The 16,905-nt window shown below is 55.2% G+C and overlaps 5 protein-coding genes across 5 annotated transcripts; 1 reads left to right on the top strand and 4 right to left on the bottom strand.

Moving 5' to 3' along the window:
* Positions 1-947: 947 nt before the first annotated feature.
* Positions 948-8,435, bottom strand: CONPUDRAFT_169419 (DUF1744-domain-containing protein). The gene is made up of 9 exons (XM_007776147.1): positions 8,079-8,435; positions 7,887-8,012; positions 7,040-7,822; positions 6,664-6,980; positions 6,425-6,605; positions 6,183-6,368; positions 3,642-6,122; positions 1,193-3,589; positions 948-1,131 (listed from the first exon to the last, which is right to left on the bottom strand). Exons 1-9 carry the CDS (start codon positions 8,421-8,423, stop codon positions 1,099-1,101), a joined length of 6,849 nt encoding a protein of 2,282 aa, XP_007774337.1. The 5' UTR covers positions 8,424-8,435; the 3' UTR covers positions 948-1,098.
* Positions 8,436-8,729: 294 nt separating this feature from the next.
* Positions 8,730-10,781, bottom strand: CONPUDRAFT_140049 (uncharacterized protein). The gene is made up of 4 exons (XM_007776146.1): positions 10,543-10,781; positions 10,000-10,421; positions 9,123-9,896; positions 8,730-9,048 (listed from the first exon to the last, which is right to left on the bottom strand). The coding sequence occupies exons 1-3, from the start codon at positions 10,712-10,714 to the stop codon at positions 9,381-9,383; spliced, it is 1,110 nt and encodes a 369-aa protein (XP_007774336.1). The 5' UTR covers positions 10,715-10,781; the 3' UTR covers positions 8,730-9,048; positions 9,123-9,380.
* A 1,916-nt stretch (positions 10,782-12,697) lies between these two features.
* CONPUDRAFT_38401 (uncharacterized protein) lies at positions 12,698-12,946 on the top strand (the record flags this gene model as incomplete). Its single annotated transcript, XM_007775887.1, has 1 exon — positions 12,698-12,946. A coding segment is annotated over one exon (249 nt), but the record flags the coding sequence as incomplete, so codon positions are not given.
* A 655-nt stretch (positions 12,947-13,601) lies between these two features.
* Positions 13,602-14,773, bottom strand: CONPUDRAFT_93381 (uncharacterized protein; the record flags this gene model as incomplete). Its single annotated transcript, XM_007776145.1, has 7 exons — positions 13,602-13,710; positions 13,763-13,991; positions 14,059-14,199; positions 14,254-14,313; positions 14,432-14,433; positions 14,657-14,685; positions 14,735-14,773. The coding sequence occupies 7 exons, from the start codon at positions 14,771-14,773 to the stop codon at positions 13,602-13,604; spliced, it is 609 nt and encodes a 202-aa protein (XP_007774335.1).
* Positions 14,774-15,778: 1,005 nt separating this feature from the next.
* Positions 15,779-16,453, bottom strand: CONPUDRAFT_147203 (uncharacterized protein; the record flags this gene model as incomplete). Its single annotated transcript, XM_007776144.1, has 3 exons — positions 15,779-15,912; positions 15,974-16,263; positions 16,316-16,453. Coding segments are annotated over 2 exons (320 nt in total), but the record flags the coding sequence as incomplete, so codon positions are not given.
* Positions 16,454-16,905: the final 452 nt, after the last annotated feature.

The following is a 16,905-nucleotide window of genomic DNA, read 5'->3' as shown; positions in this document are numbered from 1 at the left end:
CTCTTATACTAGTAAATACATTAGGAGTACTTCTGTAACTCCTGTACTCGTATTTAGCTTCTGATTCTCTAATAAATAGCTTCTGCTTCCCCAAGCCTTGGCCCGGGGCTTGTGACTCGTCTGGTGGTCTATCCGCCCATCTCGTGCCTTACTATCTTATCTCGGCGTCGGCCAATTACGTGAACACGATGACAGGCTCACGAATTCAACAATATCATCACTCGCTCATAGACTGGCAGTCCGGAGAGGGCGTGAATCACGGTGAATGGCGTTGCGCGGTTTGAAATACGTCTCAGTGGTGGCCTCCGTACAAGGCTCGCCGGCACGAAAAGTCTAACACCCATGTCGCACGCGTCGAGTACCTCGAAGAGCAAAATGAGCGCACTCCCTCGCCGCCCCCTCCCCGAGTGCTAGGTCCGCTTGCTGAGACGCTGATACAAGCCCAGTTATGGCCGCCTGCTCCAGCTGCTCCTTCTCCCCCTTCTCCCTAGTCTCCTAGCAGACCTTGACATGTGCTCAGCCAGAGGCTTCGCTCTACCCTTCTCCCCTTCCTACTACCATTTCGCCTGCTTCTTTTTCGGCTCTATCAATGCCTACGCCGCCTCCGTATTTCAACGCCGACGGGGAAGACTGCAATCCTGCACCATCCATCGACGTGGGTCCACCGGAGTACGATGGGTTGGAAGAAACTTTTCTTCGGATGGCTGAAGACACCGTCAAGAGCTACGCGGTGATGAGGACAAAGGACAAAGGACCAAGTTTTGACACAGGGGGAGCAAAGTGACGGTAAGCCGCATGGCTCGTGCTGCAGTGTCTCCATTCATACCTACTCTAGGCTGCAGGGACTGTGGAGTACGAGAACACGATCCTTAGCCCCTTCAAATCCTTCTACAATCTTCGAGCATGAAATAGCAGAGGCTGGCTCCTGAGTGATGAGGGTTATCAGATGGATTGCGATAGAGAGTGCATAAAGTCTAGTCCTAAATGTTTTTACATCACGCGAAGAAACCATAGCAAAGGTGTAACGCAAGTCCAAAGCACGATATAACAAAAAGCATAGCAAACAGAGCAGATGAAAGACATTTTATGACGGATGGATCACCAGTTTTCTAATACCGTTTGCGCGCATTCCTGAAAGATATACACGATGAGCTCGCATCTGAGATAGACGTCGAGGACCAGAAAAACGTACCTTCAACCTCGGCAAGCCATGTACCAGTGCGACATTGACGATCGTCCTCAGCCTTCGTCGCATCTCGGCTTTGCCAATAGTGAGTTGATACGCGCCAGAGCACTGACACCACCGCGACACATTGTCGGAGCGGAGCTGCTTGCACTTGACGCAGACCATGTCCTGCTGGGTGTACGCGCGCTCGAGATTGGCCACCATCTTCATCAAGTCGAGCTCGATCGCCATCCGGTCGAACTCGCCTCCGCACGTGCCACACGTCCAGCGCACCGTCACCGACCCTCCCGGCGCAGGCGCGAGCTCCTCGTCACGGCAGAAGTCAAAGTCGCGGAGCTGGTCGCAGTGGCGGCACGGTACGTTGGAGAGCTTGAGCGGCTCGCATGGGTTGCGGAACACCGCTTCGGCCGCAAATTCGCGGACGCCCGCGAGGTCGAGCAGGCTCCGCTTGAGCAGGCCGACTTCGACGCTGTAGTCGCGCGCGAGGCCGAACACGGCACACGCGAACTTGACAAACTCCAGCACAGGGTTGCTGAGCGCCAGGTAAGAGCCTGGTCTGACAGGGAAGCGGAACTGCTCGTGCAGCTCCTCGTCCGTGGCTGCATCGCGGATGCGGTCCTGGATCTTACCGACTGTCGACAGGAGCTTACGCTGCAGCTGGCGGGCAATGAAGTCCCGCGTGAGCTCAATCTCGTTCTCCTTCGCGGTGTCGCGCTGGGTTGCGTCCGGCGTTTGATTGTCGAGAACGCGAAGGGGTTTGCGCTGGGTTTGATTCGTCTTTTGGCGGATCTTGAACAGCTTGACGATGCAGTACTGCATGATATTGGCGAAGTCCTGCTGGATGGCTGCGGGTAGGAAGGTCTGGATATTCCACCGGAGCTCGATCGAGATATCCTCAGGTGGCTCCAGTGCCAGTGGGTCTTCGCACACGACACCACCCAAGTTGGCCTGGTCCATGAAGAGGAGGTAGTCGTAGAAACGCTCGGTGCGCAGGAAGATGTGCTGGAACAGCTCGTTCGAGTTCACGGCGGTGGTGATGTAGGTGGCATAGGCATGAGCAGTCCCGGGTGGTTTCGAAGTAGCCAGCAGGATGCGACTGAAATCCGCGTACACGACGTGCGAGCCAAGGCGCTTGAACTCGGCCATCATTTGGATGAACGTCTTCCGCATAAGGCCGTGGATGAAACGGTGTATGTTGGGGTCGTACATGTGCGAAGCACTGCTGCTCACCCACCGCCAGAAGTGGTCGATGGTGAGCGTGGCGGGGCTCTGGAAGTCGTTCTCGATCTTGTCGATGAGCCAGCCCTTGATCAATGACTTCAAGATGCCGAAGGTGATGGACGAAACCTGCGACTCGCCCAAGGTGAGGTCCCGCTGTTGTTCACCCGCCGAGTACTCGTTCAACGTGCGGGAGACGGAGTCGAACGACGTCGCCCCTCCGGCGCCCTCGAGCTCGTTCACGACGAGGGAATGAAGCACAGAGTTGACAGCCAGGTTACGGACAGTGATCTCTAAGCAGACGTTGGAGTAGCATCCCGGCGAATTGAACTCTGTGGTCTGCAGTTCCTCTGTTGGTCGGTTATCCTGCTCGACACCTCCGAGATCAGGCCGATCAGACGGAGACCACCACAGGACAATGTCCTGCTCAGCCAACCGCCGTGCGAAGCTGATGTCCGACAGCAAGATAGGCTGATCGCCGTCAACATGGCCGATCGGCACGTCGTAATAATCGGCGAGTGCTATCGAGCGATCTAGCCAGGAGCCGACGTTGAGGTAGCGCGACAGCATGTTCTTCGCCACGTGAGTTTGCCACGGGAAGACGTCGAGCGAGTGCGGCTTCCGAGTTTTGGGCATGGAGAGAACAGGGAATTTGGCCAGCTTCGGCGTCCACATGTCGAAGTACGACTGGTCCTTCATAGACGAGAGCACGACGATGTACGACCGGTCCTCCAGAGTCCCGAGCTCACGAGAGATGGCCTTGAGGGCAGTCGTATCCTTGTTATGATACGTCGTCGAGAACTCGCACGCAGGAGGATAATCGATGGACGCATCCTCGGGCTGCTCTTTGCGCTGCTTGCGTAAAAGATCGGCGTAAAGCTCCTGCAGCTTCGCGATGGGCTGGCGCCTCGTAGCCGGATCAACGATATGGAGTTTGACGGTTCCGGCCGGCAGGAACAGGGCGAAGACATGGATAGGAGCGCTGACGGAACATGCGTGATAGAGGAAGACGTATTTGCCAGAGCGACCGCCGCTCAAGTACGCCTGCTTTGCGTGAGAAGGTCCTGGTCGATCGAGCTGGGTAAGATCTACGCCCACGCTTTGTGCGCGGTTCAACGTCAGGCCGGGCTCGTCCGACATGCACGACTTGCCGAGCCGGATGATGGCTCGCAATTCAAGGGGAACCTAGATTGTAGTTGAGTACGGTAAGAAAAGGGAGACGAAGAGTACAGCTCACCTGCATCTCGAAGACACCATCAACGTTAGGGTCGTTCGTCAGGTCCGTGAAGTGCTCCTCGATCTCTTGGTACGTATCTTCCTTGACGGACACCTTGTACAAGTTGTTGCACTGGAAATTCCGAGGCAGGTGGCGCACGACCTTGGCACACGAGTAGTATTCAGCATGGAACAAGTTGTCCCTTGGAGGCGTCTTGAAGTGTAGGTAGAACTCGCGGGGAATACGCAATGGGATGGAGACAACACTGTTGTCGACCGACAGCCAAAGGTTGAAGCGTCCGAGGATTTTGCTGGGACGAATTTGGATGATATCCCACCGCCGGGCGGTGCGCACCTTGACGCCCTTGAACATGGACGGGACGGCCGACGCTGTAGCGTCTCCCCAGCGCGCCTCGCGCCTTCGCTTCCATCGCGGTTTGATGGCCTTGATCCAGGCGGAGTAGTTACGCTCGGGATTCGGAAGAGGAACGTCAACAGGAGCCTCTTCTTCCTCTGGCGTCTCTTGACGGGCCACCGGTTTTCGCTTCACCACGGCGATGCGCGCCTGGCTTGGTTGAGCGCTCGATTGGCCAAAGTCCTCCATGTCTGGATCGTCTTGCGTCTCAAACTGTGACTCCGTGGCGGGCGCCCGAGTGAAGAAGTCCGTCATCTTGTTTTGTTTGAACTTGTCGACCTGGCCCGCGACGCGGCGATGCAGCCAGTCGGGGTGCCGAATGCGCGGGACCGGATTCGCGACCTTCTGCATGGCCGCAGGGATAGTGATAAGCTTCTGGATGACAGACCCGAGCCGCTCGATGTAGTAGTCCCAGTCGAGGATCGCACGGAGCTCGAAGCTGGTGAGCCCGTTGTTCTTGAGCCACTTGCGGAGGTACGTCCGCTTGACGCTTTCCTCAGCCGAGAAGATCGCGACAGGAACCGCACGCTCCGTGACGGGCGCACCGTGCGGCTGTGCCGAGATGATGAACTTGCACGCGAGGCCCTTGTCCTTGACCATCTGGTCGCCCAGGAACTCCGCAAGACGCTTCGCTGTACTGATCGACGTCGACTTCTGCCCCGCGTACTCGGCGAGCGTCTTGGACATGCTGCGGTTCTCGGCAATAAGGTCGACGAGCTCCTCGTCGCTCAGCGTCTCTGCCTTGCTGAAGAGGATGTCGAGCCACTGGTCCGCGGCGTGTGCGACGGCGCGGTAGCATTCCTCCGTCGTTGTGCCGAGTAGGAAGCGCTCGAAGAGCTGGGACTGGAAGATCTTGATGAGCTGCAGTTCACCGCGGCGTTTTACTTCAAAGCCCTTCAGCTCTGCCATCGATCCGTCGTCGTTAAACACGGCGTATCGCTTCTTGAGCAGCTTGTCCTCTTCTTTAGATGACGGGAGGATCATAGCCCTATACGGTCCATCGAGCTCGAAGAAGATGGAGTTCTCGCTGTGGATATCGTAGTCACCAGTCTCGGGGTTGAGATCATGATAAGCGTGGTTGGTGAACTGGGCGTGAACGAGGTGGTTAAGCATGGTACACGGGTAAGAGAACGCGAGGGCTTTGCCGTTGTTGAGCTTGAACTTGAAGTTCTCCGGGAACACGCCCGGAAGCATGCACCAAATACCGTCCGTGTCCAGCTCCAGCGGGCGCCCAAGCTGCTCGACAAGCGCCCGCGCCATCTGGATGATGGTCGCACCAGTGAGACAAGTGATACCCGCCATCTCCATCGAGTGCCACCGCGCGCCCTTGCGCATGACATACCCGTAGAACGAATTAAGAATGCACTTATGCGCGAGCTGCAGCGAATCATACAGCACGATCATCTTCTTCGCCTCATCCACCTCCGCGATCGACTTGCCCTCGCTCACGACCGCATCCAGATTCTTCTTCCACGTCTTATGCAGGCCCTTGTACTCGTACCGCCGGTCGCGGAAGCGCCGCACCGTGTCGACGTAGAACGGGTTCTCCCGCTGGCACACGATCGACGTCCGCATCTCCACCTTGGTGTCCTTGATCTTCTTGTACACCTTGCGCGAGTAGTCCCCCAGCCGCTTGTGCAGCAGCGCCGTCTGCTCCGCGTCCGTGAGGTCCGCGAAGCGCCGCTGCGGCCCGCCGGGGCGCTTCGAGGGAAACGTCTCCTGCGCGAGCGCGTGCCGGATCATGTTGTATTCATCCCGGTGCGCGGGGAAGAACTCGCCGCGCCACGCCCACTCCAGCCGCCGGTCGCACGTTTTCCCAGGCCGGTTGTAGTCGCACACGGCGCAGACGGATTCGTCGACGATGGAGTCGGGCTGCAAACGGTTGGACAACATGATGTTTGGGTACATGGCGGCGACATCGAGATGGTAGATCAGCGGTTTATCGAGCCGCTTCGGGTTGTCGCGCATTTCCTCAAGGGCGGCCTGGATCTCGCTCTTGACCTCGTCGTAATTCGTGACGCTGGCAAGGGATGCTTTCGACTCGTCGACTATACAGAACTTGAGAGCGTCGTCAAGCTGATCGATGAGCTAGCACGAGCATGGGGTGAGCACACACGCGAGAGAGCAAGAAGGAGGCAAGATACGCACCTGCTGAGCCGCTTCTGGCACGATCTTAAAGTCCGTCGGAATGTCGCTCCGGAATACACCAGCCTCGAGAGCCTCGACATGTCCTCCAACATACGTCTCCGACGCCAAAAGATGTCCCTCGTGCATGTTGAAATGCGCGTCCTCATGCCGATTAGGCATGATGATGTGATTCTCGTAGGCCTCCACCTGCACATACGCATATTAAGCACGGCCGAAGTATAAAATAAATGCGCGGGACGCACCATGAGCAGCGTCTCGCACAGCGTCCCCGAGCCTTTGCGCAGCACTTCGTCCGGACAGAGAGGAATAATGTTACAGAGCGAGAAAATGAACGGGTGCACGTATTTCATGTAGAGGTAGTACGTCGCGACGGCATCGGAAACGGAGTACTGCGCAAGCACCTGCGGCTGCTCCATCGCGTAGCTGTATGTTCAATTTTCAGCTCCCTTGCCGGCCACAAAAACATAAGGTAAAAACGCACGGCGTCATCAGCTCCGGATCCAACTCAATCGGATTATACCCCAGCTTCGCCGTCGTAACCGCCTTGAGACCCTGACTGCCCTGCGGGAGATACGAGTCGCGCTTCACCCAGCGGAAGCAGTCCATGTGCACGCAGCACCGGCTCTTGAACTCGTCCTCCTGGTCGATCGCGAACCCGGTCTCGAGGAACATGTCGATCCCGTTCGCCTTCGAGCGTGCGCAGAGGAACGGGAAATCGAAAAAGTCGCCGTTGAACGTCGCCATCACGGTCGGCTTCGCGGACTGGATGTGGTGGAAGAAGCGCATGATCGTCGCAGCCTACCACATAATTCATCAGCGCGCCGTGCCAGAGCAGATGGTGAGCCGAAGCTGCTTACCTCGTCGGGCTCGTTGAACACCGTAAACGGGCCCTCGTACCCCTCCTTGGGCGTATACTCAAAATCCTCAATGTCCTCACCCACAATCTCCCGATTCGTAATAAGATACCCCTCCCCGTCGATCATATACGAGATCATCATCACCTGGTCCAGCGCATGGTCCGGGAACTTCAGCGGCGCCTTCGTCGTCTCGATATCATACGCCATCACCACCGGATCCGCGCGCTTCACGCGCTCCGCAATCGGCGCAAACCCAGGCTGCCCCGCCGTGAACGTCACCGCGTACCACAGCCCGACGCGCATCGCGTTGTCCATCGCCACGCGCAGATAGTACGGCACGTCGTACTCGCGCACGTCGATGATGCACTCGCCCGGGTCGCGGTCCCGGTAGCTCGCGCCCCCGCCGCGCCCCGCGCCCGAGCTCCCGCCGATCTCCGCGTACGCGTTGTACTCCCCGTCCATCTCGATGTCCATCGCCGCCCCGCCGCCGCCGCCGGTTCCGCCGGAGGCGTAGGACCCCGCGCCGGCGGTGGCGCTGACGACCTCCGCGTACGCGTCGACGGCGTCGCGCTTGGCGCCGTTGGCGAGCGCGAGGGGCGCGACGTCGCGGCGCACGGCGAGCAGGTCGGACACGTTGCGGAAGCAGAGCTGGAGGTAGAGCCGGCGGTGGCCCATGAGGTGGTTCGGCAGCTTGAGGTCCTCTTTCCTGTCTCGTGTGATGCGGACGATGAGTCCTTCGAACCGCTTCATCAGCCATTCTTCGACGGACGATTCTGAGCCGGGCTGGATAAATGTAGGCGTGAGTTCATCTTCGGTGGTATATCATGAGGTAGAGAAGCAAACGCACCTTGCACGCGATATAGAAATACGGCTCATACTGCATCGTACACTTGAACATCCCCCCATCATCCTGTATAAAATAAAAATCCACAGCCGCCTTCCCGCCCGGATAATCCGGATCCTTGACCAGCGTCTACAAAGCACAAACACCACACCGTCAACACAAAAACACGCTTACGCCCCAAGCAACGCAACGCACCGGATGCATATTAATCAACCACCCCTCCCTCCGCCCGCCCTCGCTCACCCTCGCAAACCCCAGCTTCTCATCCACCTCATCCGCCACGCGCACCTGCTCGAACCGCTCCGCGAGCTGCGTCCCGTCGTCCTCCCGCTGCGGCGCCGGCCCGTCTCCCCCTCCCCCACCGCCGCCTGCACCGTTAGCGCCTCCCCGCCCGCGCCCGCGCCCGCGTCCGCCACGAAACGAGGAGCCGCGAAATGAGGATCCGCGAAAGGATCCGCGATAGCCGCCGCCGCGTGCGCGTCCGCCAGAGGAAGAGGAGGAGGAGAGGCCGAATGCGCCGCGTCCTGAGCCTCGTGCCATCGTTCGTTGCCGCTGTCGTCGTATGTAAGCCTCTCGAGTCGCTCGTTGATGTCAGGTCACTCCCAAAAGCGTAAGCGTGGAAAACGGTGGGCCACGAGCGTCGTGGAGTCGTAAAGACACGAGGATGACGATGAGCGTCAAGTCGAGTCTGCAGTGCAGCGCGTGTTGAGCCTGACACATCCGACGCGTTGCATCACACCGTGTGACGCGTCGCGTTTTTCGTTACAGGCGCGTTACATGCGTGTCACTCTCACACCCTATCCTCGTACGTCGAGATCCGCGACTTGTCGCAGCTACAACATTAATATCCTATTTCTAGCTGCAGAAATGCTACGATACCCCGATGCTCTATATACAAATGATGCTGACTACCACATCCTCCAAGCAAACCAAAATCAAAACAACTTTACACCAGCATGTTAATTTCCGACTCGCAGGATCAGCGCTCGCGCGCACCGAGCCGACATGCGCGCCACTAGCGTGTCCGCGTATGCATCGCATCAGATGCCCGACGCCTTGGCCTCCTTCCAAATGCCCAGGTGAAATAGGATGAGAAGCAAGGGTTCTCGAAGTATACGATAGCTCCGGGGAGAGTTGCGCGCCGCGCGCTTAGTGTACTAAGGATCTATTCACACAAAAAAGTCATGATGAGCGCCATCGAACGGGAGACTAGGCAAAGGTAGAGCGGGAAGGGCTTACACAATCGTGATAAGCTTCTTCATGAGTGTCCATCGTCCGCATAAAGCAAAATCAAAGCAAAGCAAAGCGAGAAGGGAAAGGAAAGGGAGAAAACGAGACGCTAAAACGCATAAGGAAGAAGATAAACTCGAGGAGCGGAACGTCAATAAAACGATGCTAGTATAAAAGGAGGAAATCATGCCCGTCTTAGGAAGGAAGACCGCGCCGCAACAAGGCCCCTCGGCCCGCTTTCGACGCCCCCGCCCCACGCTAGAAGCCTCACTTCCAAAACCTCCGCAGAATCTGATCATCCAACATACTCCCCGTGCCCATCTTCCTCCTATACAACGTCAACTTCTTCCCCTCCCTTACCAAACTCATCGGCACGCGCTCGTCGTGCATCCTTACCACAGCCAACACAGCCGCAATCACAAGCTTCAGCTTACACAGACTCGTCTCCGCCTTCTCCGCGTGCGCCGCGAGCTTCTCGGAGCTGAGCTCGACCTTCTCGGGCTCGTTGAACACGCCCGTGCTGTGGTTCGCGACGAACAGCCACGGCGTGCGCGAGAGCGAGAGCGCGGGGAACGTCTCCGCCCAGTCGAGCGGCCTGCGCGAGGTCGTAAAGCGCAGCTCGACGAGCTGCGACTGCGCGACGAGCTTCGGCGGGGAGTTGAGCCGCACGGTGAGCCCGTGCACGTGCCCCGAGAGGAGCGGCGAGTCCGGCGTGAGCGACGAGGGCGCGCTGAGGCACGCTGCGACGGGGAAGCGGAGCAGTATTCGAAGGCCGCCCAGCGTCTATTCGTTCGTTCAGAGAGTTTACGGGCGCCACCAATCAGCCACCAGGTACATGATAGCCACCATCAGCACATGCGCGCACAGCAAAGATAAGACCCCGCACCAGCACATTCAGCCTGTAGTGCCCTCCCGCCGCCTCGCACCCGGGCGCAGGACTCGCCGCCGCCTTCTGATACGACCTTCCGTACCCCTGAAATCCGACAATGCGATCGCTCACCCTTGGCTCGCAGCCCGTGAACAGCACCGCCTGCCCGCCGCGCTCGACGTCGATGCGGAACGCCTCGGTGTCCGCGCCCATGATGAAGCGCAGCAGCTTCTCGAGGTTGGCCCGGTCCGTGACGAGGTCGAGGTCCGCGTACCGGAACAGGTTCTCGTCCGCGCCGTAGAGCGCGTCGAGCGCGGCGAAGATAGGCGTGAGCGGGGAGGCGTGCCGCCCCATGTGGTGCGCGTTCTCGTCGTGCACGACGACGCCTGTATCGGGCATGACGCGCCGCACGCGCGAGTTGGTCCATATGCTCGGGGAGCCTGTGCGCCGTATGCGTGACGGCGAGGACGTGTGGTGTGGCGTGGCGTGGGGCATGTGCGAGGGGTGGCGCGTTATCGGGTGAGTTCTCAGGGAGGTGACGACGAGTGGGAATGAACGGACCTGGAACGACTATCGTCGGTGTGCTGCCTGTGACCCATGAATACGATCCAACGGGCCTGACGTGTTTGGTGACGCCCGTGATACTGTCCGGTATACCGAACTGCATGAGAGCTGCCTCGAGACCTTCCTTGACGTACACCGGGGTGGATGTGGACCCGGTCAAGCTGGGCATGGCGGGTACAGGAAGGCAGGGAGGTCACTAGCAGGAGACGGGCAGAGGCCACTGAGGCGGAAATTGCGGGGGAAAGTCGAGGGGGCGTGTTGCGGGAGATATAGATGGAATTCGAGGAGAGTATATATACCGTCCCGCAATTTTCGGCTGCGAGGTTCTATCAGGATCGTATGTGGTAATGACATTGCCGCGTGTCTTCCGAACAAGCCATCGGCGGTGTGTATACGGAGATGTTTCGTGCTGCGGCTAACATTTTCGAGGGTGGCATGTTCGTCATAGAGGCGGATCGGAGAGCGGGTCGAGACCAACGAGCTCGACGAAATGCAAAGTCCGTCCCTTGTCACCGCCACCCGACCTCCTCTTTCTGGCAATCCCAACACAAACTCACCATTCTGTCGTAGGTTTTCAAATTCAGCCCACCGCCGGTCTCTCAACTCGACGCCCACGACAACATATGCGCAGTGCCGCCCAGGCGACGCCCATTTCTCCTGGTTACAATCCGCTACAACCCCTATCTTAGCATCATCTCTGACAGCTGCTGTCCGGTCGGTCTATTTTCCCCCCACCGTCGCCCTGCAACTTGTGCTTTCGCTTTTCCTATCGCGTGATCCCACCTCATATTCGAATCCCAAGAACAACCCCAGTCTCCCAGCGCGCATCTTCTGGTCCCACCAACAAAAGAATTTTCAGCCGCATTTCTGCTAGAAGGAAGTTTGTTTACGAAGCTAACGCTGGGAAAGGAAGGACGAACGGGAGATAGCGTGGACGGGCGCCAAGATCGGGCCACATTCACGCCCCGACGACCCGGACGCAGGGCCGGGCTTCTCGCGTTTTACGATCGATCGCGTGGAAACTCTGAAAGCTTAAATTTCTCGTGAGCTCGAGCTCTGTGCATGTCCACATTGCGGAAACCTCCGCCTTTTCTCTGTCTGCTGGGCACTGGCTTGAGATTTCCTTCGTTTTATCTTGAACGCGCTGTGCTTCAACTCTGATTCTGACCTTTGGCACGTACACCAGGCGTCAGCACAGACATATAGAACGCGAACGGGTCATCATCTGGTGACTGCATCGCTCCTACAAATCTGGAAAGGACTGCCTCTTTTCTCCATATCTCATCAAGTGTCTCGCCGAGGACGCTCTTTGCTCATCTTTTACGATACACACACCCATGCCCAGCTCAAATCTCCATGCCTCTTTCACTCCTTTATCGTTCCCCTGGGAGTCCACCCCGGATGAGTTCGACAGACGGCTAACTATAAAGGGTGCAGAGGAGACAATAGACAAGGCCACCGAACAAAACCAGAAACTTACGAATAAAATCATCCACTACATATCCGTCATAAGTCGTCCTCGGATGCATCGCTCCTGGTGGGGAGCGGTAAGCGGCGTACAGGAACCGGCTAGGTCAGATATGTTTAAGTAGGGAGGCGGTTAGTGGAGGAGAAGGGAGGGGGAAGCGAGCGGAGCTACGCGACATGGTGGTACTGGGCATATTGAAGATGGGGGCAGCCGGGGACCTGGCCGATAACAACGAGCACATCACTCACGTATAAATTTTCGCAGACAACGTTTCAGCTACTCGCGCAGCGTTCACAGCTGAACCAGGGCCCGCCCAGCAAATAGCCCTTCGATTTCGTGCGTAGGCCCTCAAACTTCAAGCATCTGCCAACCGACAACCCCACGCGTCAACTTACCCACGAACGAACACCTGATCATAATGGTATTCCGGGCAACAAGCGCACCCGGGATGAAGTCGCCAAGCTCACCAGAACACTCGAACAGTGACGTACCGACTCTCACGACTCTCCGACACGCTACTAAAGAAGCAGCGTTCAATGCCTGGACGAAAACTGGAAGGAGCGGATCAGCCACGACGAAGGCCGATCCAAGCTCACGACTCGATTCCCGCCCTCCTTCACACAGAGGGATCACTTCACCAATGCGGAGCGAGAAGCGTACGGCCGCATGGTCATCAAATTTTATTGCAGGACAGGCCACTGCTTCTCCGGTGACTACTATACTTCGTTCATACGTTCGAAATCAAGGGCTTGCGCGTGCGGAAAACGGTCCCAAACTCGACGTCAATTTACAGTCGAATATCCCCTCCATGCTACCGTACGCCGGAGCATCTGCAAGCCGGGCGCTGACATTCCACTCGCGGACGTTCTAGGCACGCAGAAGGTATTCCGAGCCCTAGCCCAACTCTTTCGAGACTCGAAAGCCTTCAGAAAGGTAAATTGATCTGACTCAGACGAGCAGCACGACGCAGATATCTCATAATGTATGTTTCCATTATCTCTCTCTTTTTTTCTACCATAGTAATACTCTTACATTGGGTTTCTATGTTCCTTCACATGCTCCGCGCACTAATAAACCCATACTATGCGAGTTTATCAATTAACCTACTCCACCTGCATATAGTACCCCACATCAACGCTCTACTTCGTACTACCTATCATGTCATAGTAGAGCACAACTCTAGAGCAAAACCCCAGTATTACATAGCCGCCTTTTTCCGGCTTATCTATTGTGGCTTGTGGCAGATATGGGTCGGAAAGCTTGGTTCGGTTCGTGATTCCCTCCTCTCTCTTGTTGATGTGTCTCATTCCTCTATGAACCACCCCACAATCTGTTCTAGATCCACCATCTGCTCTCTGAGTGTTCCATCATCGGCGAGTCTTTGATGTGTTATTAAACGTTTCTCATACAGTATCACCGTTGGCAAAGCGTAATGTTGTTATGTTGGACGCATGCGGAATGTGACATGGACCATCGATGTCTTCTTCGTATTGCTTTCGAAGGCTAAGTACCATCCATGGCCCTACCATTGTCAACAGAACAAAATCCACCATTGTGCTAATCGTCGAGGATACCGCAGACTGTCCGATCAATAGTTTAGGTCAAGATAATATGCTGCTAACAAAGACCGCGTAAGACCCACCAAACGAAGGCTAGGCGCTTGGCTCACAGCGGTGACCAGCACACTGACAAACGCACTGCTCGATGTTATTAGCTGTTTATGAACAGTAATGACGGAGAAACACTCACAGAATGAAATAAATCAGGCTTTGTCGAACGATGAGTGACGCTATGGAACCAGCATAGCACATGATAGATGTGCATAGTGGCCGTTTGAGATTCGTAATAGCGTGATACAAGCAGAGCACGATCAATGTCAGCTCAAATACCAGCAGCGCTGAGCAGCATAGTGGGAAGACCCATGGAGATTCAGATAACGGTTTATAGCAGGTATCCACGCCAAACACGGAAATGTTTGCTTTGGAATAGAGCATGTTCATGAGCGATTTGGAACAAGCGGAAACGAACATATATCCAGAAGTCACCTTTGAGACTTCCACCACGCGCAAGCACCGATACCACGACGGAAAGGTTGATGACTTGGGTCGTAAAGAAACCAATAAAGAGGGCTGCGCGGACCCGCTTCGACTTCCCGAGAAGAACATATACTCGTATAGCCATCATTCCTGATCCGGTCAGCCCAATAATCAACAATGATGGCCGCTCGAACAGAAGCTCACCTTGGAGCAGAAGCATCATTATGACCTCAATTACCATATAGGCATCAGTTAAAATAGTGCCTGATCCGTATGTCATATAACTGATAAACGCGAATGCAGCTTGATATGAACTCACATCTGCATTGAACAAGGACCGAGGGTTAAGCCACAACACTCTAGACGCCATACCAGTACATACGTCTATTAATAAAGGATCAGTATGTTTCATGTAGGAGTGAGGCTAGAGCGTCAAACCCGCTTACTTGGATTGACGGCGACCTGTACACGAGAGCAACTAGTGGATAGTCAGTACAGACCCTGCATTAGATTACATATTTATATGTGTGTAAGCGAACCTTGCGACCTGCAGAGACAAAACCCGTTGAGTCCGGGCTCAGTGTATACATGTCGCACATTGGCTCACAGTGCCCATAACATGCCAACATAGCGGAACTAAGGATGTCAATGTGGCCTCCCATCGCCTGCAAGGCGACACACATACCAATCCATATACCAATGTCATTGCGGTAAACTTTTTCATCTCAGAACGACCGCAATAAGCTAACTACAATGCTTGATGGAACAAACAACCTACCCAGATAAACTCAATCTGATGGGTAGGATGGCATGATAACGTCTCTATCTTGCCAAGGGGAAAGTATCAAAAGGGACACATACCTCGATATCCAGAGTTAGCACTACGGTATCAACGTATTTAGCCCCATTGACAATGTCAGCCCACTCAAGGGCACTCACGATAATTATACATCAGCCATGTGAGGGAGGCAGCTGCTTACTAGTTAGCTCTCACGTTGGACAGTATAATCCAATCCGTGACTCACCAAAGGCATATCTAGTGGGCAGAGGTTCCAATTCGAGGCCCAAATTTTGTTCAAAGGTGATTGAAGACATGGCAACACCGTCACCGAGTGTGTAAAGTGCGTGATCGTTTGGAGTCAAGTAGTCAGCCTTGCTACTTATATCGCTCAGATGAAGCAGTGCGTGAGACTGGGGTCCAAGATTAGAAACTTGAACGGTGACGATAAGGCTGCGACATAAGCCTTCGCGCCGTGTTGTAGCTGCCGCTGTTTTAGACCTGTTCATTTTAAGCTACGAATTAACAACTGCGCGAGGATGACTCCGGCGTAGCCTACCTATTTTACGGTGCTCAGAGGGCTATTCTATGCGTACGGAGGTCTCCACACGCCAAAAGCTGCGTCATATTTCCATGTTTCAGTTTTATGATGGCAGAAACGCTGAAATCAATATGGCAGAGCCAAGGCAGAGCGCTGCTCCGAAGTGACCCGGAGCGAGAAGATAACTGATACAAGAATAAAGACTGAGCTAGAATAAAATCATGATAGCATAGGGCTCGTTTATTGCTCGTTCCCGTCGGACTCTGCCTCACGCGCCAGCGTGCAATATTAACTCGCCGTCTGGGCCAACTGCGATAATACTGTGTGACACAGCAATGTTAAATGATACAACGAGAAATGAAGTCGTCTAGCTGGACTGCTCGTCAAATATAGAACCATTGTGTGCTGGAGCAAAGACGATGTCTGTGTCGAAGCTATACACGCCTCGTTCCCTCAGCCAAATATGTTTTCTAAGGGTAAGCACCATACGGGGTCCCAAGAGGTTGCCTAGCAGCGCGGCTAACGCCATGCCTACGTACGATTCCTGACGAATACAACCCCACTAATAGTAAGTAGCCGTCACCAATCGTAGTACATGTGCCCACCTTGAGGTATACAGTGAAAATAACGAGCAGTACGTTTGACATCACAAACCTGCGCGTGTTAGCAACGTTGTCAGATGGAGCCTCTGACGCATTACCTCTTTTCCTATACTAGCCGACGTACCCTAAGAAGAAGAGACCGCTATCTCGCACGATGATCTTCAAGAGGGGGTTCCACCTCACCCGTGTGGCGCCCCACGTATCCTTTCTATGCTCCAAAGACTCCTTCAATATAAGCGTCAAAAGCAATATCTCGAACCCGGCCCAGGGGAGTATGGCAATAAGAAAGTTATCTGCGTGAAATTTAGCGAAAGAACAGATAAAGTATGAAAGCGCGGGTGTTACAATCGCTTCCGTGGCTACTGTAGATGCCCCACTGCAAGGCGAATATAACGCAGGCCATTTCGAGGACGAAGCATACAGTTAGTATGCACATAAGACGTCGCGATGCCTTGTAGAGAGTGTATACTCTCAGCAGCATGATAACTGGCGGTTTCAGATTAGGGACTGTCTTCGTGAGAGAGAATACGAATGTAGCACAGAATCTTGGGGACAGCGTACCTTGTAAAGCAGCCAAGTAGACCAACGCTACCCAGCCTATAGCAACATCAGCTAGAGCGTTATTGCAATGATCAGTTGGTATCCTCTCTTTTAATTCCAAGGGAAGATCTTTTACCTCTAAGAGGAAGAAAAGCAGATCCGTTAGTGATTAAATATTTACGACCCAAGTAATACGTCTGAGTGACCTTAGACGTTCCTGGGGTCAGAACATTAGGTTCGTGAGCAGTATTTATACGAGATCTGTTGTCTCATCACCTGCACGTCCATGATAGATAAGCATCTGCTGTTCGCACGGTCGCCACCACTCAACGAAGGCAGCTGCTGCATGATCTCGGGGAACCTATAGACAACTTAATGATACCCCAACCACAGTA

The sequence above is a fragment of the Coniophora puteana genome (assembly GCF_000271625.1).
Source record: "Coniophora puteana RWD-64-598 SS2 unplaced genomic scaffold CONPUscaffold_16, whole genome shotgun sequence".
Lineage (NCBI taxonomy): Eukaryota > Fungi > Basidiomycota > Agaricomycetes > Boletales > Coniophoraceae > Coniophora > Coniophora puteana.
Note: the sequence above shows the minus strand (reverse complement) of the source record. Positions and strands in the feature narration are given on the sequence as shown.